The sequence below is a fragment of the Tiliqua scincoides genome, chromosome 13 (genome assembly GCF_035046505.1).
Source record: "Tiliqua scincoides isolate rTilSci1 chromosome 13, rTilSci1.hap2, whole genome shotgun sequence".
NCBI lineage: Eukaryota > Metazoa > Chordata > Lepidosauria > Squamata > Scincidae > Tiliqua > Tiliqua scincoides.
In genome coordinates this window covers 9,234,502-9,256,293 of record NC_089833.1, presented here as the reverse complement: position 1 = coordinate 9,256,293, position 21,792 = coordinate 9,234,502, and the positions used below count along the sequence as shown (strand labels likewise).

Genomic DNA, 21,792 nt, shown 5'->3' with positions numbered 1-21,792 from the left:
ACTATTCTAGGCTATAATCTGGTTTTGCACTAAGGATAGAACATTCAGAAATTAGAAAAGGGGGGAATTAATGTTCTGAACATGTTTTGGATATCTGAGGAGTGCCTGAATTTGTTCGTCAGTCTGTGATATGCCACTCACGATGCAGGGGAAACCAAACATAATTAATCCTTAAAACAACAGTTAAGGTTGTAGCTGTCTTAGGTCCCAATCCTTTCCAATTTTCCAGTGCCGGTGCAGCTGTGCCAATGAGGCGTCTACTACATCCTGTGCTGGGAAGGCAGTCACAGAGGCCTCCTCAAGGTCTGGGAACATTTGTTCCCTTACTTTGGGGCTGCTTTGCAGCTGCACTGGTGCTGGAAAGTTGGATAGGATTGGGGCCTTAGAAGTGTAAGAAGGTATCTAGATTCTTTCCCATGCTTCAGATTGTTCAGGAGCTCTCTTTCACAGGAGGGTTTCTCAGTATTTTGCTAAGGATGTGATGGTGGCGGTTTTTCTTTCAGCCCGAAGCTGAGAAAAAAGAAGAGGCGGAACCTGGTGGAGCACCACTCCATCAGATGGTAGCCAGGCGTCCCATGAGAGATTTTGTTGGGCTGGAAGAGTGTGACAAAGCCACGCGCGATGCTATTCTTAACTTTAGCTTCTGTGTCACCATTGGGGATATGGACGAAGCCTTCAAATCCATCAAGCTCATCAAAAGGTAGGATTGGAACTCTCTTGCTTACTGGCCAATTGCTTAAATGTTCTCTTGGAACTCACTTGCTTACTGGCCAATTGCTTAAATGTTGTCTCTTTCTCTTATTAATATTCTCTTTCTCTTATTAATACTATTTTATGGTCCGCAGCTTGTTCAGTTCTAAGGGTACTGTGAAAATGCACTATACTAAAGCAACATCTAATTTGCCTGTTTGTGCAAGATTTGTCAATCTTTGCAACAAATTAGCATAGCCCAGAGGAACTCCAGGTCATTGTCAGTGGCTGCAGTATATTTTTGTAGCTGTGCTGAGCGTGACATTTCAAATGCAAGATGAAATGAGCTCGTTCTAGGATGTTTTTGGAAGCTAGTTAATCAGGTGTCTCCATTTAGAGAAAACAGTGCAAATGTTTATTGCAAATGACTATACCGGCCAAAAAAAAGGTTATCTCAGGCTTACATTGCACCTTAGGTTTTATATTGTGATGCCTTCCTCTCCTTTGCCACCCATATCCAGTCTGTTGCCACACCTTGTTGATTCTGTCTCAATAGCAGAGTGCAAATTGTCCCCTCTGCTCAACTCCCACTTGTGCTTTCGTTGTGTCTTGGCTATCACAGCTTCTCTGTGGGCTTCTCAGTTCTCCCACCTCTTTCTAGAATTCTGCCACAAAACAATGTCTCTGCTATCAATCGGCCCACTTGATGTTCTGCCCCAAACCCCCTTCTGCCCCAACAAGGAAGTTGCCCTTTTTTAAAGATGCAATTTATTTTGAAATGCTTTGCTGCCTGTGGTCTCTTGCCTCCCATTTCTGCTCAGCGTTGCATATACGCAACAGGGATCAAATGTGCACACCTGTGGGCTGGGCAGAAATGGGCTAATACTACCAACTACCATGAGATTTTTTTTTTATTTGCTTAAATGACTCCACTCATTTGTCTCTCCTGTCCATTATGTCTGGATTGTCCTTCCAAAACATCTACATAGTGCCAGTTCATGTTCTCTCTCTCTCTCCCCCCTTCAAACTCCCTGAAAAACACATTTTCCAGTAGTCCTTGCTTTAGCCTCCTGTATTTATCCCCAAACATAATCGCACTTGCTCACATTCCATTCCTACTTACCTTTGCAGCTCCCTCCCATCCTTCTGTTATCTCCTTGCTGTCAGTCTTTAGATACCCTGACTGTATCTTGCTTATGTTATAATTTAAAGCATGTGTCCATTGGTGATGATATATTCATTCATCACCTTGGAATGACACATGCTATACCTATATGTTGTCCGCCGCGCCCACCCCCCACCCCCCCGGTGCAAAAAGCAACTTCAAGAGGAAGATTCTAATTGAGAAAATTGTGCAAGATAATGGATTAAACACTGCCCCCCCCCCACACTCACTGTGGTTCAGGATCCACTTTGGGGCTCCATGCTGCTGCTATTGAGGAAATAAAGGGGAAAAACACAGGATCATGACAATAACAGATCATACATATTGCACGTACACTGGCTTGGGTTTCTAATGTGTTCTCTTAAAAGCGGTAGTGGTGAAACATATATTGGGTACATTTGTATTTTCTCTGCAACCAAGAGGGCTACTATTAAAAACACCTGAATTAGTAATTCTTAGAGCCCAATCTGAAGGGCTCTAGTCAGCGGTACACTCACACTGCTGGTGCTGGGTGTCACAAACATGCTGTAAAGCACATTTACGGCACCCAGAGAGGAGGGAGTGTCAGCTGGGCAAGAGGAAAATGATGAGCCACCATTGGTAGTAGCACTGCTGGGTACTGCTGTGGCTTTTCAGGGCGGGGGAGGAGTTCTGGGGCGGGGGGGATCAGCCTGGGAGGGGGGTAGGACCTGAGGAGGCCTCTTCCATCGGTCCTATCCCCCGCGTTGGGCTGCAAAGCCCGACACAGGGTGTCGCTTGTCTGTGCCAGCAAAATAGCTGGCAGAAACGCAAGTAGCCCCATTCTGGCAGCCTCCATGACCCATTGGATGCAGCGGTAGCTATTTCGGTGCAGTTGCACCTGGCAGTACCTGACAGCCACATTGATAATACTGTTGTATGATGTGCGCTTGAGAAGATTTTGGAGTTGGGTATGTTTTATCTAGTTTGTGGTGGTGTGTTATCTAGAAAACATTTCGTTTGGTCTTGTGTGTTAGTAGGTTGAGAGATCGATGTTTAATGCTTTGCTAGTCTGCTCGATTGGAATGTCTCATTTGGATCTGACTATCTGAGAATATAAAGACTCTTCGTTAACTCTTGGCCTTGTTCTTGTATAACGATCATATTTCCTGGAAGCAACTGAACATTCTCTAGCTTTATTTACGTATCTAAAATAAGAACAGTGATACCAAATGTTACAGTGGTATTGGCCCCGAGCCAACATTTTGTTTTTAATTTCACATTATTATAACATGGTTATTGCAATATTGGCAAAAATAACATGTCTTAAATATTCCAGTATTTTTATCTTTTACGAAATGGCAGTTAATTAAGAACACATTTAAATGGATGACATTTTGCTTATATGATTGGTGCATATTCCTGGCAAAGTGGTCTTACAAGTTAGCTTTCAGAATGCTGGAAGCTTATCACGGAGTGTGGTGGGGAGTGTGAACTGGAGAGCAGAAAGTGGCAACCTGACCGACATGACTGGATTTCATGTCCCTACATTTTATTATTTGAAATAATTTTTAGATCACTTTCATGGTGCTTGACAGTGCTTGGCACATGTACTTAATTCTGTAGTACTCTGACATAGGCAAAGGTCCACAAATGCAATCACTAGCTTTCCACTGAAGAGCTGGAACTTTTAACCCAGTGAACACAGCTTGATGAAGAGATCAAGCACTACTTCCAAGTCCTGGAGATGGGCAGGGACACACAGTGTCTCTCTCTCTCTCTCTCTCTCTCTCTCTCTCTCTCTCTCTCTCTCTCTGATGTTACACTGAGCCTTACAGAATATTCAGAAAGGAGCAAGAGTTCTCACTGCTTTCTCTGGGTGTTTTGACTCCCAGTATAAGATGGATGAGCTCCTGTCTCAGAGCTGGGAAGGAGGGTAGATGCTCTCCTGCTCAAAACCCTGACCTGAACTTCGAGCAGTGGCGTCACTAGGGGGGTGCGGGCCGCACCAGGTGACGCACCCGGGGGGGTGACGCACACAGGGGGAGTGACATGCTAAAATCGCAGTGGTTAGGAGTAACCCCATCATATTATATACCGTTGGATGCGGAAATTCGAGTAGAATGCAATGCAATAAAACCAGAGTGAAATATCTCCTTTCTATCAAAAGTTATGGCCGAGAAACTGGAGAACAAAAAATGCATGGATCCCTATGGAAAGTGAAAGTGAGCCATATTGCATGTTTAATTGCCTGCCTTAGTCCATCAGAAAGGGCAGGCTGAGAGGAATCCAACAACATCAGAATGGTCCTGATCCAATGATTGCAGCCCCCCAAAAACACCTGAGAAGGAAGTCCCTCCTTCCAAGCAGATGAATGTATTGAGCCCTATGGAAAGTGAAAGCCTCACGGTCGTGTTTACTCGCCTTGGCTGGTGTGGAAGATCAGGTGAAGGAGAGTGCAAGGCTATCAGAATCCTATGCACCTGCAGCTAAACATGTGCTCCAGAAGGCAACCTCTCCCCCCACAGAAAAGGATCAAAACAGAAGCTTCAGCTGATAAGGTCAACCTTTTTGAGACCTGCAAAGCTAGGTGGATCCTGACAGTGATCTGGTTTAAACAGAAGTTCTTCAATTGAACTGGGCGCTGGGTAGGGCTGAAAACCTTACTGGTTTTAGGGGGGGGGTGTTACTGCAGGCAGACTACAGAAAAAATTCACTTGGTGGAACAGTGCTGGCTTCTGCTTATTTAATTATTTGTTTCACTTTAATTATTTATACTTATTTATTTTAATTTGCCTGATGATGTCACTTCCACCATGACATCACTTCTGGTGGGTCTTGGACAGATTGTCATTCTAAAAAGCGGGTCCCAGTGCTAAAAGATTGAGAACTGCTGCAATAAGGTGTTAGTAAGTTGACACCCTGGGGGAGGGGGTGACACCACTAGTTACCAAAATCACAATCTGGAAGAATAATACCATCATGTTATATATCAATCAATGCGTAATTTCATGCAGAATGTGTTCTATCTTTGTTCTATCAAAAGGTTCAGCCAAAAAACCAGTGGGGGCAGAGTGATGGTACATCACCACGCCCACCTCCTGGGGTATTGCCCCGCCTACTACATGGCGGTTGACGTGCTGGCATCCCGCACCGGGTGACATGAACCCTAGTGACGCCACTGACTTTGAGCATGGTTTAATATCAAGCTGGACCTCTACCTTTCCCTCTGTAAGGTGGAGAGTAGTTGAAAGCCCATGGTTTAGCTGACTGCCAAGTGTGAAGCTCTGGATATAGTATTTTCACACTTAAATATTACAGGTGTTTTTTTGCCATATGGACTTGGCACGCAAGACAGTTACAAAAAAAATGAAATTATGTGTCTTTTTATTTTGCTTCTTTTTACCATTGTATGTTTAAGCCATATTCATGAGAATCAGAAACCTTATCTTTTTAAATAAAATGTGACAATTGCCAGGATTCTAGCCTGTGTCCAGAATTCTGGATCCTTTCAAACTAAATGTATGCCACAGGCCTTAGACTGCCCAGATCTGTTCTGGAGTAGTTAGGCATAGGTATAGAATGGCAAACTTGGCTACATCTTTTATATTTGGCAACCAAAGATTGTTCGACTAAAATTCAAGAGCCTGCTTGATGGAGAAAATGAAATGGGGACAGAAGTTGGTGAGAGACAAAAATGAAAGTACGATTTCAGGCAGATATATTACAAAAGTCTCAGAGAAAGAGACAAACATTATAAGGTCCACAGCTCCGTTATCTGGTCCCCTTCCTCCCTCCACTCTTCCCATTGTAATATTTCGAGTAGTTCCCAAATCTTTTACTAACAGAACTCACCTACAGTCAAAGGGTTGTCTTTTGTTTGGCACCACACATTTTACTGCTTTACCCAATTTGCTTTCTCCTGTGTTTCAATTAAATATAGGTTCTCCTTCTTACTATTTGTCAGTGAACATTTCCCTGGTAATTTAATCAATTCACGGCCTGCTAGTGAAGGGCCAAGTTATTTGCACTCCCATCTCATTAATTAATAAATTTATCTCCGATGAGCTAAGTGGACAGTATTCTCCTCACTCCCTTCCAATAGCTTAGGTAGATTTTTGTTTGAATCTTACAATTTCACTTGACATACAGAGCTAGAACTGGACCAAGCAAAATGACATCAAAAATGAAACAGCCCAACAAAAAGGTTATGGTGAAGACCCTATGTTTGTGCATGGGAATCTGTTTTAAATTTGATAATAGTATTGGGGGGGATGGAATGAAGAACTAAAAAAAATCCTGCTATGACTTTTTAATATAATATAATTAGAGCACAATACAAAGAAGTGGGTGGAGAGATTTAATGTGTACCCATCTGCAAATTCAGTGGTGTGCTTAGCTTTCTGAAACATTCTCTTTAAAGAAGACAAGCCTGAAGTCTTAGTTTTTCATTCCGCTTTCTTAAACTCCCTATCATACCTTAGGAATGGTAGAATAATGCAAGCAGCATTTGTAGTTTGTAGCATTTGCCAGGCTGCAATGTGGAAATAAATGTTGTAGCCAAAGAACATGCACCTAAAAGCCTAGTTGCTTGTCTCTCTTAAATAAATATTACAGAAGCACTTCAAATTGTGGAGTGGGTGGAAAGAGTGATTCGGGGCAAGCCATCACTGTCTCTTTCAAACTGGTTGTCTTGATTCCAAAAAAGGATTATTTCCATCTCTTTAAACTTGCTCTTCTCATTAGCATGCAGGATGACTTTCTCCAAATCAAGGTTTAGGGCTCAGAATATTGAATTGCCTTTTCCCTATTTCTGTAATCCCATTATATTCATGTGGAGGTGGGCCTATTACAGTCTGATTCTCCCTGTCATTTGACTGAGGTTCCATCAGGAGTTTGGTTAAGCTGTGAATATTTTTACACTGTACATTGGAAGAGTAGGGTGGTGTATAATGTACATATGTATATAGATGTAGCCCATCCAAATAATAACGTTGGGCTTCTTTAATTAGAAAGTGAACTTTGTGATTTTCTTCAGTGTTTTAAATTACATGGTATATTTATAGTAAGCTCTCCCTTTGTAAATCATCTTCTCTGGAGAGCCTCCCCTTTCACGTGCATGTCCTCAACAAGGTGATTCAACGTAGTCATTCTCCAGACCACGTCGGAAGCGAGCTGTCAGGGTGCGACTGATAACAATCACCCTGGGCGCCATGCAGTCCTCCCGTCGGTGAAGGATGTTCCATATGAGAATGGCAGCAGCCAGTGTGGCCAAGAGGCAAGCCCCAATGTTCAGGTAGCAGGACCAGGACAGGCTGGTGTAAGGTCCAATACGATAGAAGGTCACAAGCCCAATGACCAGAACGAAACCTGAAAAAAAAAAATAGCAGAGGGAAGATTGCAAATAAGTTACGTTGCAGTGTTTGGATTTTTTAATTCTATAAGTCCACTGTTACAATCTCTGTTCCATCTTGTCTAGTTGTGTGCATTTGAAAATGGTCACCCTCAAAAACATACCACTTCAGATTTCACGCCTCCAGATTCTCATTGATGCCAGCTCTCACTTTCCCTTTCTGTGTGCATGTGCACATATACTAAAGTATACTTTCTTTCTTAAAAATAAAAGCCATGCCAGTGCACAAAAATTCATTCTTCCTACGGGAGCCTGGATTACCTTAGTTCAGTGGTTCTCAAATGACTTAGCACCTGGACCCACTTTTTAGAGGAACAATCGGTCAGGACCCACCAAAAGTGATGTCATGGCTGGAAGTGACATCATCAAGCAAGAGAATCATTAACACCCCCCACTTGACAAAATTGAATAAAATCAATTAAGTAAGTAAATTAAAATTTTACAGCAAGTATAAGTTTAAAAAATTATTTAAAATAAAGAAGAACCCTCCCAAGCAGTTACTGATCTGTTTTTAAAAAATCCCCCAAACATCCCAAAGGTTGCAATACTATCCATACTTACCTAGGAGTAAGCCCCATTGACTGTCATTATTAAAAGCATATATATAGTAGCCTGTTAAAAGTACAGGTCTGTAAAATTTTCCCAGATGCAGTCGTATACCAGGGTAGCATCAAATCTAATGTATTAAAAATAAAATACACCTTGAAAGGAATGGGGACCCACTTGAAATTGGCTCGCAACCCACCTAGTGGGTCCCGATCCACAGTTTGAGAAACACTGCCTTAGTTAAAATGATCTGAACTGCATAGGATGCTGCCTTCATCATTGACTGCTCAGGTACAGCTGCATTCATGTGGTTTTATGTCAAGGAGCCGTCCATGTTAGTAGCTGCACTTACGAATTGGGCCTCCAGTGCTTTCAAGGAAGGGTTGCAGAAACCAGCAGTATTGTGGGATGGGAAAACTGTGTTTTTCCTGGGAAATTACTTTGTCTAGGAATTGATCTCCTCCTGTGATGTGAAGTGGCAGGAAGGCTTCTGATCTCAAAGTGCAACTCTGTTTTGTATTTCTCTGTTGCATTCTCCCAGTGGTCTTGAAGATCTTTATGAACATAAAGAATCCCACTTCTGCTTCCCGCTTCATGTGTATCCTAAATATCCGGTTATTTATGTTGAGGAAACTGAGGTGAGGAGACTAGTCTAGCCATGCAGGAAATCTGTTGAGAGGTCAGAAGTCGAACCCGAAACATCTGACTCCAAAATGTCACATATATACGTAGTTACAAAACTCTCATCCTTTCCTTCAAGGCGAGCATCAGTAATGCCCATTCCTTGATGAACCTCTTTGTGAGACATTCATTTCTCTTCCTTTCTTCCACCCTTGTGACTCTCTAGTTATTAACTTTGGATGGAAGTAATTTATAGATCTAATTAGCCTGACAAGAACAATATACAAAGAGGCAAATATGTATCGCATAATAGGAAAAAACCCGGCTTCCCCTTCTCTCATAAGCACTTCCTTAACCACCACCACAACAGAAGGAATTCACATAGACAAAAGGGCCCCTTTGCAAAGGGAGACTAGCATAAACAAAGGCCAGTAAACAGACATAAAGATCTGCAGATATCATTTCCCTTAGGTTTGTAGGCAAGGACAGGTCAATTGTGAATCAGCCAGAGTGTCTCTCATGTGGCCATGTGCACAGGTTAACAGCACTGCTTCGCTCCATTTCGTAAATTGTATCCTAAAAATGGGGGAGAAACTTCAGCTGACTTCCTTCCCCAGGGAGATTGTGGAGATCCCAGATCTAGACCCTTGAGAAGTACCTGCTTCTCCTCCATCTCCCCACCGACTGCTGTGCCAAAAACTGGAAGGAATGGTGGCTGTGCAACAGGTCCTGCTGGCATTCCTTGCTGGGGAATGGGAGAGGGGCTGCCTCACCACCCTCTATTCAAACCACAGAGGAGAAATGGTACTTGCTGTCTAGAGGGGTTTACTGGGTGTGGATAGGACATCCAGAGATGCCATGGGTGTCTGCAGTTCCTTTTGTGTTAAAAGTTGCTATGCTTCACTGCAGTTAGACCCACTGTAATGTATTCCAAGTATGTTTGTACAGATTTTTGTGTGTGTGTATAGAAAGTTTTTAAGGGTGGGGGTCTTCTTCTTTTTTCTTTTTTGGACCTCATTGTGCATCTTTAAGGGGAAGCAAGGTTGGCCTGTCCATAAGGCCAACTGAAGTGGGTATGTGTAATGCTTAATATGCCCACTTGAAGCAAAGCACAAGAGTGAAAGTTAGAATTCTGACAGTCTGGAGTGGGGGAAGGCTATATTGAGTAGGCAAACCTCAGAGCAACATCTAGCAACAATTTGGCTATAGAGTTGGAGCTGCTTAAATTCCATTGACTTCAGTAGAGTTGTACAGGATTGCAGCCCAGGGTATTTCTGAATCATCAGCTTTCCAAATCAAAAACCTACGCTGTATTGCTTCTGTCCCTTTCTGTCTTTTTTTTACCCACTCCCACTCTCTGGCTACTAAATGCAGTCCTAGACTAAGCAAAAATTATCTCCAAGTTTGCCTTTTATCTAAGGCACCAATTATTCATCAGCCCCCTCCCACCCCAAAAAACCTGCTAAAACTTTCTTGTCTTGTTCTAAGGCTGTTTCCCTTCACAGGACTTTTATTTGAACTCTAGCTCTGACCAGCAGCGAATGAATGACACATCAGCTTTTTCGTCCCTTGAAGTTTCAGAGCAGGATCTAGATGAGAGGGAGCTTGGTGTGTATCAGTGTGTGTGTGGGGGGGGGGGGTGTATCTAAAAGGGATTGTGTTACTGGAAATACTGAAAACAAAATCTGTAGCATCAGTTTGAAACACGGTTCTAAATGAGCACAGAGGTTTAAGAACAAGTAAAAGCCTTTTCCAGAAAGAAGAGTCAGATGCTTATTAAAGGGGAGCTGTTGACTCCAAACTCTGCCAGGGATAGGAAGCAGAACATTCTTATCAGTGGCGCTGGTAGAGGGGTGCGGGCCGCACCAGGTGACATGCACGGGGGTGGGCCCAGAATTGCAGTTATTAGGAATAATACTGTCATGTTATATATATCTATTGATGTGTAATTGCCAGCAGGATGTAATGAAACAAACCATGTTGAAATAACTCTATTCTATCAAAAGTTATAGCCCAAAAAACCAGCAGGGAGGCAATGATGCATTGGCAGGAACACCACCTAGGGCACTGCTCTGCCCACACTGCATGGGAGGAGGTCCGCCATGGGGATCCATGGTGCTTATCCTAGTGCTGCCACTTGTTCTTATCCTTACCGCTTACGTGTGAGCCACTCTGGGGGAAAAAGGAGAAAACATCCTTGGCAAGCCAGACATCGCTTCATAGTCAATTTGCCTACTCCTTGCTCAGTGGAGAATCTCCTAATCACGTGGGTGCACTTTTTTCTTTACACAGGCAACCTGACAAATGATTATTTCTATTTCTTAAGTGTTCCTCCTTCTGCAGATTCTTTCAGAAGCTCTTAAACAGAGTTTAGGAGTTGGAGATCCACTGCTATGTTTTGTTGCAGTCTAGTCATAAGATCTCTATATGGCCAGATCTCTATATGGCCCATGCCAGATTGGAGGAATCGACTTCTTTTGAAAAGATTTTCATTCTTCCCACTTGGCATCAGCTACATGCCCCTGAAGTCTTCCTCATACAGCCGAGTCGGTCAAGCAGCCAGAAGGTTCTTCATGCTAAGGAGCTGCAGTCACTAAGAAAGGGAGTGAGAAATATCTTCTTCATAGCTGGCCAGAACACACCTATTGATTCAATTCAGGCAACCAACAAACAGACCTCCTGTCTTCCAAGTCAAGTATTTTAAACTATTAAAGGGGGAGGGGAACCTCATGCCTTATGGCTGAAAGGTCTGCTGGGGCATTTCTTTATAGTGCTGTATAACCAGTCTCAGACTTGCTGCATGCATTAAAAAATTTTTTTATTTTAAAAAGGCCATGACTTATATACGTGGGTTCCCTTTCTATACGCCTGTATGTTGGATTTGGAAATTTGGTTTCCAGGTACATGTTGTTTTGCATTGTATGAAGAAACATTACGTGTGGCAAGAATGCTAATAGCTCACCAGTGACTTGGAGAAGGGGCTACAAGTCTTGTAAGAAACACAGGCAGCCCAATTCTATGCATGTCTACTCAGAAACAAGTTCCGTTGTTGTCGATGAGCCTTCGTGCTAGGTAAGTGTGTGTGTAGGATTGCAGCCAGAATCATTTATCAGAATCCAAAAGGGACACACGGGCTCTGTCCAAAAATTTCTCTGACCACACATTTTGCTAATATGTTTAATAAAGGGAAGCAAGTTTGCCTCCTATAAAGCTACTGTTTATCTGGGGTTATTTCCCACTTCTGGCAAAACCGTGGGTGTGAGACAGAGGGTGCTTTTCCGCTGGGGAAGGAAACAGATAATGGATTTGTTAGGAAAGCTTTGGAGGGGATAGTGTCAATGGTGGGGCAGGCAAAGAAGGAAGGGGAATGTAACTTTGTGAACTTACATTTGAGATCAGAGTAAGGAGCTTCCTGTTTAAATGATCCTGGCAGGAAGCCAGCTCTAATTTCTCAATCTTTCGAGCAAAAGCTTATCCATCATTTTTCATTTCTATGATGTCGCCTCTGAGAATCTGTCTTGCTTTAAATGATAAAATGATGGTGTACCAGTGGAACACAACGCTTGCACTTAACATTTCTTTATAAGCAGGACTGTGCGTAAGACCCTATGGAGCAATTGCAAGCATGATCTCTTTTCTCCTTGCAGAGTATGATTACCTTCATATTTTGCTACCTCTGTTTGATTAGCTCTCAATAACCCATTGGAATGGAAATTTGCTCCTGGTCTCAGTTCGGCACTTTAGGGGCATTCCAAAAGTAGAGAAGTTCCATTGGCAGACGCTACTGAACAGAACAGATTTTCTTTGGTGTGGTTAAAGCTGTGCAAACCACACCAGGACCTGCTTCACCCTAATGGCTTCTCATGTGGTTAGGAGCCCACACAGTGTGATGTGATCAGTTGTAACCATGTCCCCTGTATAATAGAAAAATGGGCCTTTAGAAAGCCCCAGGTTAATTTTTGCTCCTCCAAGGCAAACAAACATGACGTCGGACTGAGTGGAGAGACAAACTGAATGCATTCAAACAGAATGAGTGTGGGTTGCTATATTTGCAGAGGAACCATCAGCTTCCCCTCTCCTCTGAAATAATAATAATAATAAACCATTTTACAGCACTTTGAGTGTGCAAAGTGCTTTGCTTGAATTACCTTGATGCTGTCCTTGCAGCAACCCTATTAAGCGAATACTGTAGTTATAATTATCCCCATATTGCAGCGAAAAGAAGATTGAGAAGGCAGCTTGCCTGAGGTCACCTCATGAGTTTATGGCAGATGAGAATTGAACCTGAGAAAGCCCCGATTCACAGCTAAGCCTCTTGGCTGCCACACTACCCCTACTATCATACTATCACACTACCCCTACCCACATACTATCTGAAGTATGAAGAAAGGGGGCAAAGGGGAGTCGGCCTGGGGTCTCCCTGCTGCTCATTTGTGGTTCTGCCTGGAAGCAACCAATAAAACTAGTTGTAGTCTAAGAGAGTTGAGTTTTCAATCAAGCTGTGTGCCCCTCAAGTGATTAAATAGGTTAACACTGCAAACCTAAGTATGCTTACTTCGAAATTGACTTACTCAGAAATTGACTTTACTCCCGAATAAGTGAGAACAGGTCTGAAATGGAAATTTGTTTGTCCCTCCATTTCTGCCTTTATTAATTTAAAAATGCCCTTTGTTTTCAAGTGCAGAGTTCTTCTGGGCAAGGGATGGGGAAGTACCTGAGCAACATCAGGGAGAAGGAAGCCAATTGGGACCCTGAACAGCTGGCTTTTGCTTTAACCTTAGCAAAACCATTTTTTTCAGAGCTCAACTCTGCAGAGGAAATATATGTTTGCATAGCACGCAGTTAAAGTGCTTCCAGAGTGGCTCGTTGCGCTAAAAATGTGTGTCTTCCCCCAAATTTCTTGCGCATGCATACATGCTCGCACATGTACATCTATCCTTTTTCAGAGTCCTTACACTTGTAACAAGTCCAACTGATTGCTGCTGTTCACCTTTTTTTAGTCTGCATGTAAAACCTCTGGAGCAGTGGTTCCCAAACTGTAGGTCGGAACCCACCTGTGGGTTGTGACCTGTTTTTTGGGGTGGGTCACTGAACTGACAAGTTGATAGCTGACGAGGAATATATATTGAACCCTATGGAAACTGAAATGGAGTAGCAGGTGCACGTTTACTTGTGAGTAAGTGAATGTGCCTTGGTCCACTTTGAAGGGCAGGCTGAGGGGAACGCAATCCCACCCGAATGACCCTGGTCCTATGAATGTGGAGCTCACCAAACAGACCAGAGGTGTTTTCCCCTCCCCCATCGTAAAACAGAGGCTTGAGCAGCTGCTACATTGAAACTTTTTTCAGTCTTGTAAACTAGGTGGGTCCCTCGTAGTGTCATTTTAAAAAGTGGGTCCCAGTGCTAAAAGTTAGGGAGCCACTGCTCTAGAGGCAAACTTATGAGCTTTGACTCATAATCCACTCTGCACAAAACTGCTTCCATTTTCACCACCCTGTTCTTCCAAAGCAAACAGTTCTTTTCCTGTAAGCTGTGAGGTGTGAGGCTGTTCAGTTTTGGAATGGTACAAATCCCAGTGCAGCCACCAGAGCAATACCACTTCCTCTCCACTTTCCTTCCTCTCTGCTTCCTAGGGCTGTATTTTGTTAGATTTTTCAAAAAGGATGTGTCTCTATCCAGTACACACGCAGGTGGCTGAAATAAAAATGAGGCAGGGCTGGGAGCCATCGTAAACGTCAGCGTGGTGAGTGCTGACTGGTGACCGTTTTTCGCTTGCCAAGGTCAGTGTTGTGGTGTTGTGTTTTGGGTTGTTTGAGGTATAATGATGGAAAAACTCGGCTCTCTGAAAGAAATGTGATTTCTCTTCCCACTTATGATGGAGAAAACTGCTGCGTGGTTTGTACGCTGTGAAATTAGGATGAGAAGAAAGCCTTGTGTGTATTCTGAGCCATTGGTCTACAACTGATGTGTCGGACCCTAGGCTAGAATGGGTTGTAGCAGTAGCATTGAAGCCCTTTCCTTTGTTTTGTGAAAAAAGAGAGGGTGATCGGAGACAAGACCTCTTCTACCTTTCACAGTTGCACAGAAAGGAATACAAGGGTACTGCTTATTTATTTTTTTAAATGGATGTCTTATCTTTCTTGAATGATCCAAGGCAGCTCACAACAACCAGAATTAAAATGCATAAACATTTCCAAATGAGCAATGAGAGAGAGAGAGAGAGAGAGAGAGAGAGAGAGAGAGAGTACCTATAAGTGCTCTTGGAAAGACAAGCCGTAGCAATCTAGTGAAGTTCTGTCAAACTCCCAAACTGGTATTGGAAAAAACCGCTCCAAAATATGCTCCAACCACACCTCAAAGGTGAGGGAATTCCACCTTGTGGGGACACCACCAAGAAGCCCCTCTCACAAGTTGTTGCCTGCTAAAAGGCAGTGGAACCAGCAAGAGGGCTTCCCTGAAGCTTTTACAGGGTGAACTTGCATGACAAGTGACACCTTTCAGAATCTACCCTTCTGTGCACATTTGGTTCTATTAATTAGAGCCCTTTCCTACATCTGGCCCTACAGGGAAAAATAAGAAGAAAATAAGAGCACATGACTAAAATTAAAATTGGGTCCCACGTTTCAAGTTGTAGTTTGCTTATTTTAGTTTAGGATAGGAGCTAAGCCTAAAATGTTTGAAGAATTTTGCATATATTTTTTTCTCATAATAGAGGTGCTTTAGAGCAGGTGCTCTAGAGCAGGATCCAGGATTTGGGAGAATCCTCCCCCTCCCCTGTGAACGGTGCTTACCATTCCGCTGTACTGTCACTCTTCTTAGCACCAGATCTAGAAGAGTGATGCTCTGGGCAGTTGTGTCCACGGTCCAGTGTCTCAGCAGGCATTGCACCCAGGCACCTGGATTTCTGATGTGTAATCCAGATCTGGTGTCCAGAAGAGCTGTGGTGCAGCGGAATGGTAAGCGCCATTTGCACTGGGGAAGGCTTTCCCAGTGTGTGGCGATCTCCAGATTGGTCTAGAGAAAAATAAACACACACCTCACCCACCCACCTTCCCTAAAGTCCTCCCTTCTCACGTTGTCAGTAAACTTTAACTAGTCCATCAAAATTAGCGTACAGCAGAATGAAAAAGTAGGATTGAAGCATGGGTAGTAGAGAGGAGGTGATCTCTCAGGGAACTTCTTTTTCCAGTTAATCAGATGCCAAGTAGTAATTGCTGATCTGGTGGCCATCATTGTTTAACCAGGGTTTAGGGATCAGTGTGGCGGATTCCGAGAAAGTGATGGCTTGGTGCATCATAACAGCTACAACTGAGGAACAAACATAGGAAGTGCATTGCCGCCTTTGGAAACCTACCTCTTTCCTGGAAATTCCAAATGAGTTGTACCTGAAGTTTAGTTAGCCCTGACTAGGGAGGTTATTCATCACTAAGTCCCATTGAAATCAATATTAAAAATAATGCTGTTAGAGTCAAACTGCACATGACGCCAGATGTATCATTTGTGCTCCTATTCTTGTGTGTGTTTAAAAAATGTGCTTCCTTCTCCCCCCCCCCCCGGTGCAGTCTGGGAAATACATCCCTGATGTGGTTACCTGATGAACTAGCCAATCTTCCAATATGTCTGTCCCATCTGAGCAGAGGAGGTGAATGCCAAAAAGCTGATCTTAAGATTTAAAGTTTCATTTGCTTTGTATCTAGGTCTGTTGAGAAACCGGTGGCCAGATGGTCCAATACTTTGGGAGGATTTTCCCCAAACGATTGAGCTAATTAGACTTCCCATGTACCGTGTGACACTCATTTTGGGAGAATGGGCAGATAATATAGGAGGAGTGGGGACGAGTACATCTGATGACTGAGCTTGGCCTGCCTCTTGTGGGACTCACTGCATCACCTTTGCAAAATTTATCGCCTTGTATTGGCTGCCAGATCCATGCTGTTCTACACCTTGGGCTCAAGAAATCAGAACCACAGTGCTCGTTTTGGTCTGCCTTCTTAGTGTTGCATTAATCATTCTGACTCTGGCTCCTCTCTCCTCTCCCCTCCCAGTACTAGGGATTTCAAGGTTCAACTTGCATAACAGGTAACAGCAGGCATTTCCTTCTCCTGTGTCGGGATATCCTGGCGCCCTTCAGTCTCTCTCTGACTATGTTTAAAACAGACTCTAGCACAGGAAAAAAAAAAAAACCTACAATCTAAAATTAGCAGTCCTGATAGAAGACAAGCACACAGCCGTCCTCTGTACTGTTTGTCAATGAAACAACAAATCTAAACAGGGCCAGAATGCATTTCCTCCCTGCAAAAAACAGTGGAGGGTAGTTTGGACAGCAGCAGGAGGATGGAGCGGGAAGAGAGTCTCCAACTGCTTTCAAAGAGAAGAAGGCAAAAAAAAAAAAATGTTGAAATGTTTCCAAGCATTACAACCCATTGGGAATGGTAGGTAGCTTGTGTAGTACAGAGGGCCCATTTTTGAAGGATCCTCAAGCAGTGAGTTTTGTAAGGTGGCTTAGGATAAACTCCCCAAAAACCTACAATATGTTAGGGATACATGGAGGTGGTTATGGCCGCCTGCTCTGACCTCTGGCAGCTGGTGACACAAGCCATGTCCCAGGTTCTTCCCTCCAGAGGGGAAGGGGCAGAAGCAGCTGCAGGTGGGCCCAAGGAGTGACTGATGGCAAGATACTGGCAAAAGTAGCCCTTAACCTCACAGATAAAATAAGGGCAAAATTAAAACAACAGGTTCAAAAGGAGCATCAATGCAGTTAACCTGAGTGTTATTAATTTGCCAATTTAGATTTATTTAGTAAGGCGATAGCCGTAAGATTGAGTTCCTCCTCAACACCAACTTTCCTTTGCTCCTAGATTCACCTGGTTGGCCATGCCATTTCAAACCTCACAGCCTTAAAAGCCAGAAATATGATAACTTGTTTCATGAAGGTTGAAATTCCCAGTATGCTGTTACATTGTTCCCATTAACTAAATTTTGAGTAGTAATTGTGGGGTCACACCACCCACACTGGATTGTAGCCTAAGAGTGAATTCCCATGCATTTTAACTCAGTAGTAAGTTCTGCTGTGCTAAATGGGGCTTTATTTCAGGAAAGTGAGCCTAGGATTTCAGCCTAAATTTAGTCATGACCAGGGATGTGCTCTACACACAGAGCCCGAGTCACTAGTTGAATCCCAACTAAGCAACCTCTTGACTCCAGTGGTGTAGCTAGGGGAGTGCAACATACTAAGTATTGCAGGGAGCCTCACCACAGTATGCAAGTGGCCTTTACCTCCCTTTGGAACCATTCTGGGTGGGGGAACAAAACAGATGCATTAGCTTCTGTTTTGCTCCCCCCCATGGCTCTGAAGGGGAGGGGCCACTCCAACCCTGTAGTGAAGCTCCCTGCAAAACTTAGTGCCTTGCACCCCCTCTAGCTACTCCTCTAGCACTGCAGCACTGCTTAACTTGACTCACAAGTCGTAACACATGGCTGTCACAACTTGACCCACAAGAAATTTTGAGTTTTTCTAGTCGAGTCACGAGTCATTTCAAGAAACGAGTCTGTCTGAAGGCCGGCTTCGGGATCACCCACGAGGTCTTTGACTTGACATGGAAGCCGCAAAAAAAAGTAAGCAAGGACAAGCACGTGGGACTTGAAATAGGGACTTGAGTCATTTAGAGTCTAGAATCTTTTGTTGAGTCACTGGCCCTGAATCACAAGTCAAGATGGGGTCAGCGGCGTGCATGACTCAAGCTGTCAAATACATGTTTTTGCTTAACTCGAGTTGAGTCGACCAAAGTCAAGGGCCCATCTCTGATCGTGACTAACTAAATATAAGATGCAACCCGCTACCAGTTGTTGGCTAAACTCATATTTTAAGTTGAATTCTGTTGGCATGTAGGATGCAAAATTAAAATACTATATGCCGGTATAACAGTCACGCTTATATCAGAAGTCCGCATTTGGCCCTGTGTTTAAAGAGGTTCTGAGGCTGCAACTTCTGTGCTGCAGTTGGCATAAGCAGTTGCACTCACATGCTCCTTTCCCCCCAGTAACTTTTGACCCTGTGTGTTGTACCCCCCCCAGCAGGCTTTCTGCTATTTGCCAGTGACAGGCATGCAAAGCATGTCGCCTTTGTCGCTTTTGTTCCATGAACCTGGAAAAGTTTTACACATTAAGGAAGGGTTTGCTTACTATGGAGAGTTGATGGTTTGACACTAGTGACTTTGGCATGAAGCCAGATTGCTGCGTTATACATTTGGGAAGGATCTCCATCATCGCCTGGTCAAATTCTCCCCCTCACCACACACGTTCATTCTCTCGCTCTCTCTCTCTCTCTCTCGCGCACACACACACACACACACACACACACACGAGTCCTGTAGAAGTAAACTATCCAGACATATTTTTAAAAAGATGTACCCAGATCATTGTTTCATTGCTCCTCCCTTCCAGTTTTGATAATAATTCTTAGTATTTATATAACACTTTCAGTTTGTGTTTGAAATACTTCTAAGTAATCACAACAACAATCTGGAATGGCTATTATCCCCATTTGAGGCCAAGAGAGTATAAGGCCACCCAACATGGCTGGGGTGAGGTTTAAGCCCATAATTTTAACTAGCTCTTGCATCATTCTTTTAACCACACTGGCTCAGCTTTTTCATGTTGTTGTTTTTTTAATTTCTAGACACCAATCTAGGTGTGGAGCTGTAAGAACTTGAGCCCAGTCTTTGCATGAAACCGCCTTTGCGCCAGTCTGATCATTACCTGTCTAGCCTAGTATCGATCACAATAGCAGCAGGCCTGCTACTTTAATTAATTTTAATAGCATTTTATACCCTACCTTTCCAGTCCCAATAGAGACACTCAAGATGGCCTGCATGGTTAAAAATAATAATGCAATCCAAAAGCAGAACAAAATGGGGGAGGGGTCAAGATCCAAACACAGGCTACCAGAATGAAGGAGACAGCAAATGCCCATAATATAATAGTCAGCCCATCAAGTAATGGATGGATTTTGTGCTAAGCTACACAAAAATGTTTAACCTTCCCTTCAGGAAACCAGCCATGAAGGAGCAGTTTTGATCTCCAACTGGAGGGGGTTCCATAAAGCCTTGAGTGGCCTCCTCGAGGAAAGGGAAAAATGGAATTGAAAATGTAAAAAAAATTAATTGGGCCTCACAACTAAGAAGTCCCTGTCACAAGTCATCATCAATCTTGCATCCCAAGGAAGGGCAATTACAGCAAGGCTTCCCAAGACATTCTTGCAGGATGGGTAGATTCATATAGAGAAAGAAGGTGATTCAAATGTTTAGGTCCCAAGTCATTAAAAGCATCACCGACTCCCCTTAATTTGTCATCTGAACAACTTACAGCCCTCTTTTCCACCCACGCAGGAGCTCAGAGCTCCTTGTAACTATGTTAATAGATACAAGAATGCAATAAAAATAATAATCAGCAAAAATACTAGTGTGGCAATAAAAAGCATCCAGAAATGCGAGTGAGAGCCTGTGGAGATGGTGCAATGGTGGTGGGACACTGTTGCAGCCCCTGGTTCTGACCATCAGCCTCATGGCTGCTGCCAGAGTTCCACAAATGCAATGGATTGTGCCTGGGAGCTTGTGCATGTGCTCTAATGCTGAGTTATGACCCTTTTGGTCTATACAGTACCTCCATTCCCCTAGAGGCTGGGGATAAGAATAGGCCCTCAGTTTGGCTGTACTTGTCGTAAGAGGCGACCAAACAGCTACCGGGTAGATGGGACTCGTCAGCCTGGGAAGGCAGCTCATTTGAGAGAAAGAAAACTCTGATCCCAAACCTCCACTGCCTTGTGGCTACATCCAGTTATGGAAGAGGCTTCAGGAGTCAACCTCGAGGCAAAATCCGGAGCCGGAGTCCCTGAGGCAGTTCATGGCTGAACACAGTCACGTTCTGGCAACTCCTGCGACGTCGCTGGAACCAACCATATTGGCCTCTGCCTTTCCATTGGACCATTTCAGCGATGTGGAGAGGGGGGATTTGCTGCATGGGTAACAGCCTATCCTCCATACCTACTTTACCCAGGCTTCGCGCACTGGAGAGGACACCCTGTTCCAGAACCACCATTCAGAGCGTGACACCATAGTCTTCTATGGTGAAGGATGCCAACAAGTACCTCCATGTTTTTGGAGAATAGGGGAACAGCTTTTTATAATAGTCTTCCAAAAACTCAAGAGGTGAAATTGATCTGTCATATTCCCTGTCCTCTCCCTTATCATTTCCCCGAGGTAAACATCCTTCTTCTCCCCCACACACACATCAGACATTCCATAACCATTTTTTTTAACGTTTGTTACTCTCTTCTGGGTGTTTTTCACTTTGCCTTTCACTGATATGGTTTTATACAATGCACGTGCTATAGGGAAACTCCATATATATGTCCGCTTTCCATGCGTACCCAGCTACGTTTAAATGCTCTGTTATGTTCTCTGGCCCATTCACATGTGATGTTGTGACACCAGCAATGCACATCTCCCACCTAGGAGATGTGTCACTGAACAACTCAGGGCAGTGTACAGTAAATAGTTGGAAACAGGTATGATAAAAAATTTAAAAAGAACAAAACCCAACTAAAACAACACAACCACGAGATAGCTGCCAACAGGTAAACTTTGCACAATCTACAAAGGCCTGATGAAGTAACCAGACCCTCAACTGGCAGTGGATGACAAGTAAAGAAGTTGTTGGCCACAATTCCAGGGGAAGTGAATATTCCCTCTGTTCCATCTGATGGTGGTGGAACATTTAAAAGCTCCTCCCTAAAAAAATCTTACCGGGGGGGGGCAGAGTCACATGGGGGTCACATGTTGTTTCATAATAGACAGAACATTAATAACTCCTCCAGTTGAGTAAGCAATGAGATGTAAGCCTGAGTGTTATTAACATATTGGCAGTGCCCACCATCAAACCCATATACACCGAACCCAATAACCAATATTCTCTGTAAGGGATCTATGCTGCTGCACAGATCCCTTTGTTTGCTGTGCAATAGGGTAGGGTATCTTTCAGGGTTCAGCACTGGCCTTATTGCTGCTGGGAACCCCATGTATGCCACCTTGTTTTCCAGGATATAAGAAAGATATGAATGTGAAACTGAAAAGTGTTCAAATGAGGGGATGAATAAGGACATGGCACATAAGTGAACCATCTGTAACAAACAAGAGCAGGCAGTTTGTAACCCAAAAACTAAATCCAGTCCATTTGCAAGTACCAACAAACGCAGCACTCTAGGAATTGAAAAAACATTTTAGCTGTAGCTTACCCACTGTTGGATGTCGTAAACATGCCATAAAGCATGTTTACAGCACCCTCCGTGCAAGGAGCGGAGGCACTGGTGCTGAGGGCCTTTAGTATTGGGTCCTGAGTCCTT

At 43.6% G+C, this 21,792-nt stretch overlaps 2 protein-coding genes across 3 annotated transcripts in view; one reads left to right on the top strand and one right to left on the bottom strand.

Annotated features, from left to right (window-relative positions):
- IFT140 (intraflagellar transport 140) overlaps positions 1-21,792 on the top strand; it is an 89,387-nt gene that overhangs the window by 29,143 nt on the left and 38,452 nt on the right. For both annotated transcript variants that reach the window (XM_066640455.1, XM_066640454.1), the window contains one exon: positions 504-700. In XM_066640455.1, coding sequence (XP_066496552.1) covers positions 504-700 — 197 coding nt within the window. The remainder of the gene's footprint in view (positions 1-503; positions 701-21,792) is intronic.
- Positions 3,621-21,792, bottom strand: part of TMEM204 (transmembrane protein 204) — a 36,962-nt gene continuing 18,790 nt past the window's right edge. The window contains exon 3 of the mRNA XM_066609443.1: positions 3,621-7,183. Within this exon, the coding sequence (XP_066465540.1) occupies positions 6,939-7,183 (245 nt within the window). The 3' untranslated portion in view covers positions 3,621-6,938. The remainder of the gene's footprint in view (positions 7,184-21,792) is intronic.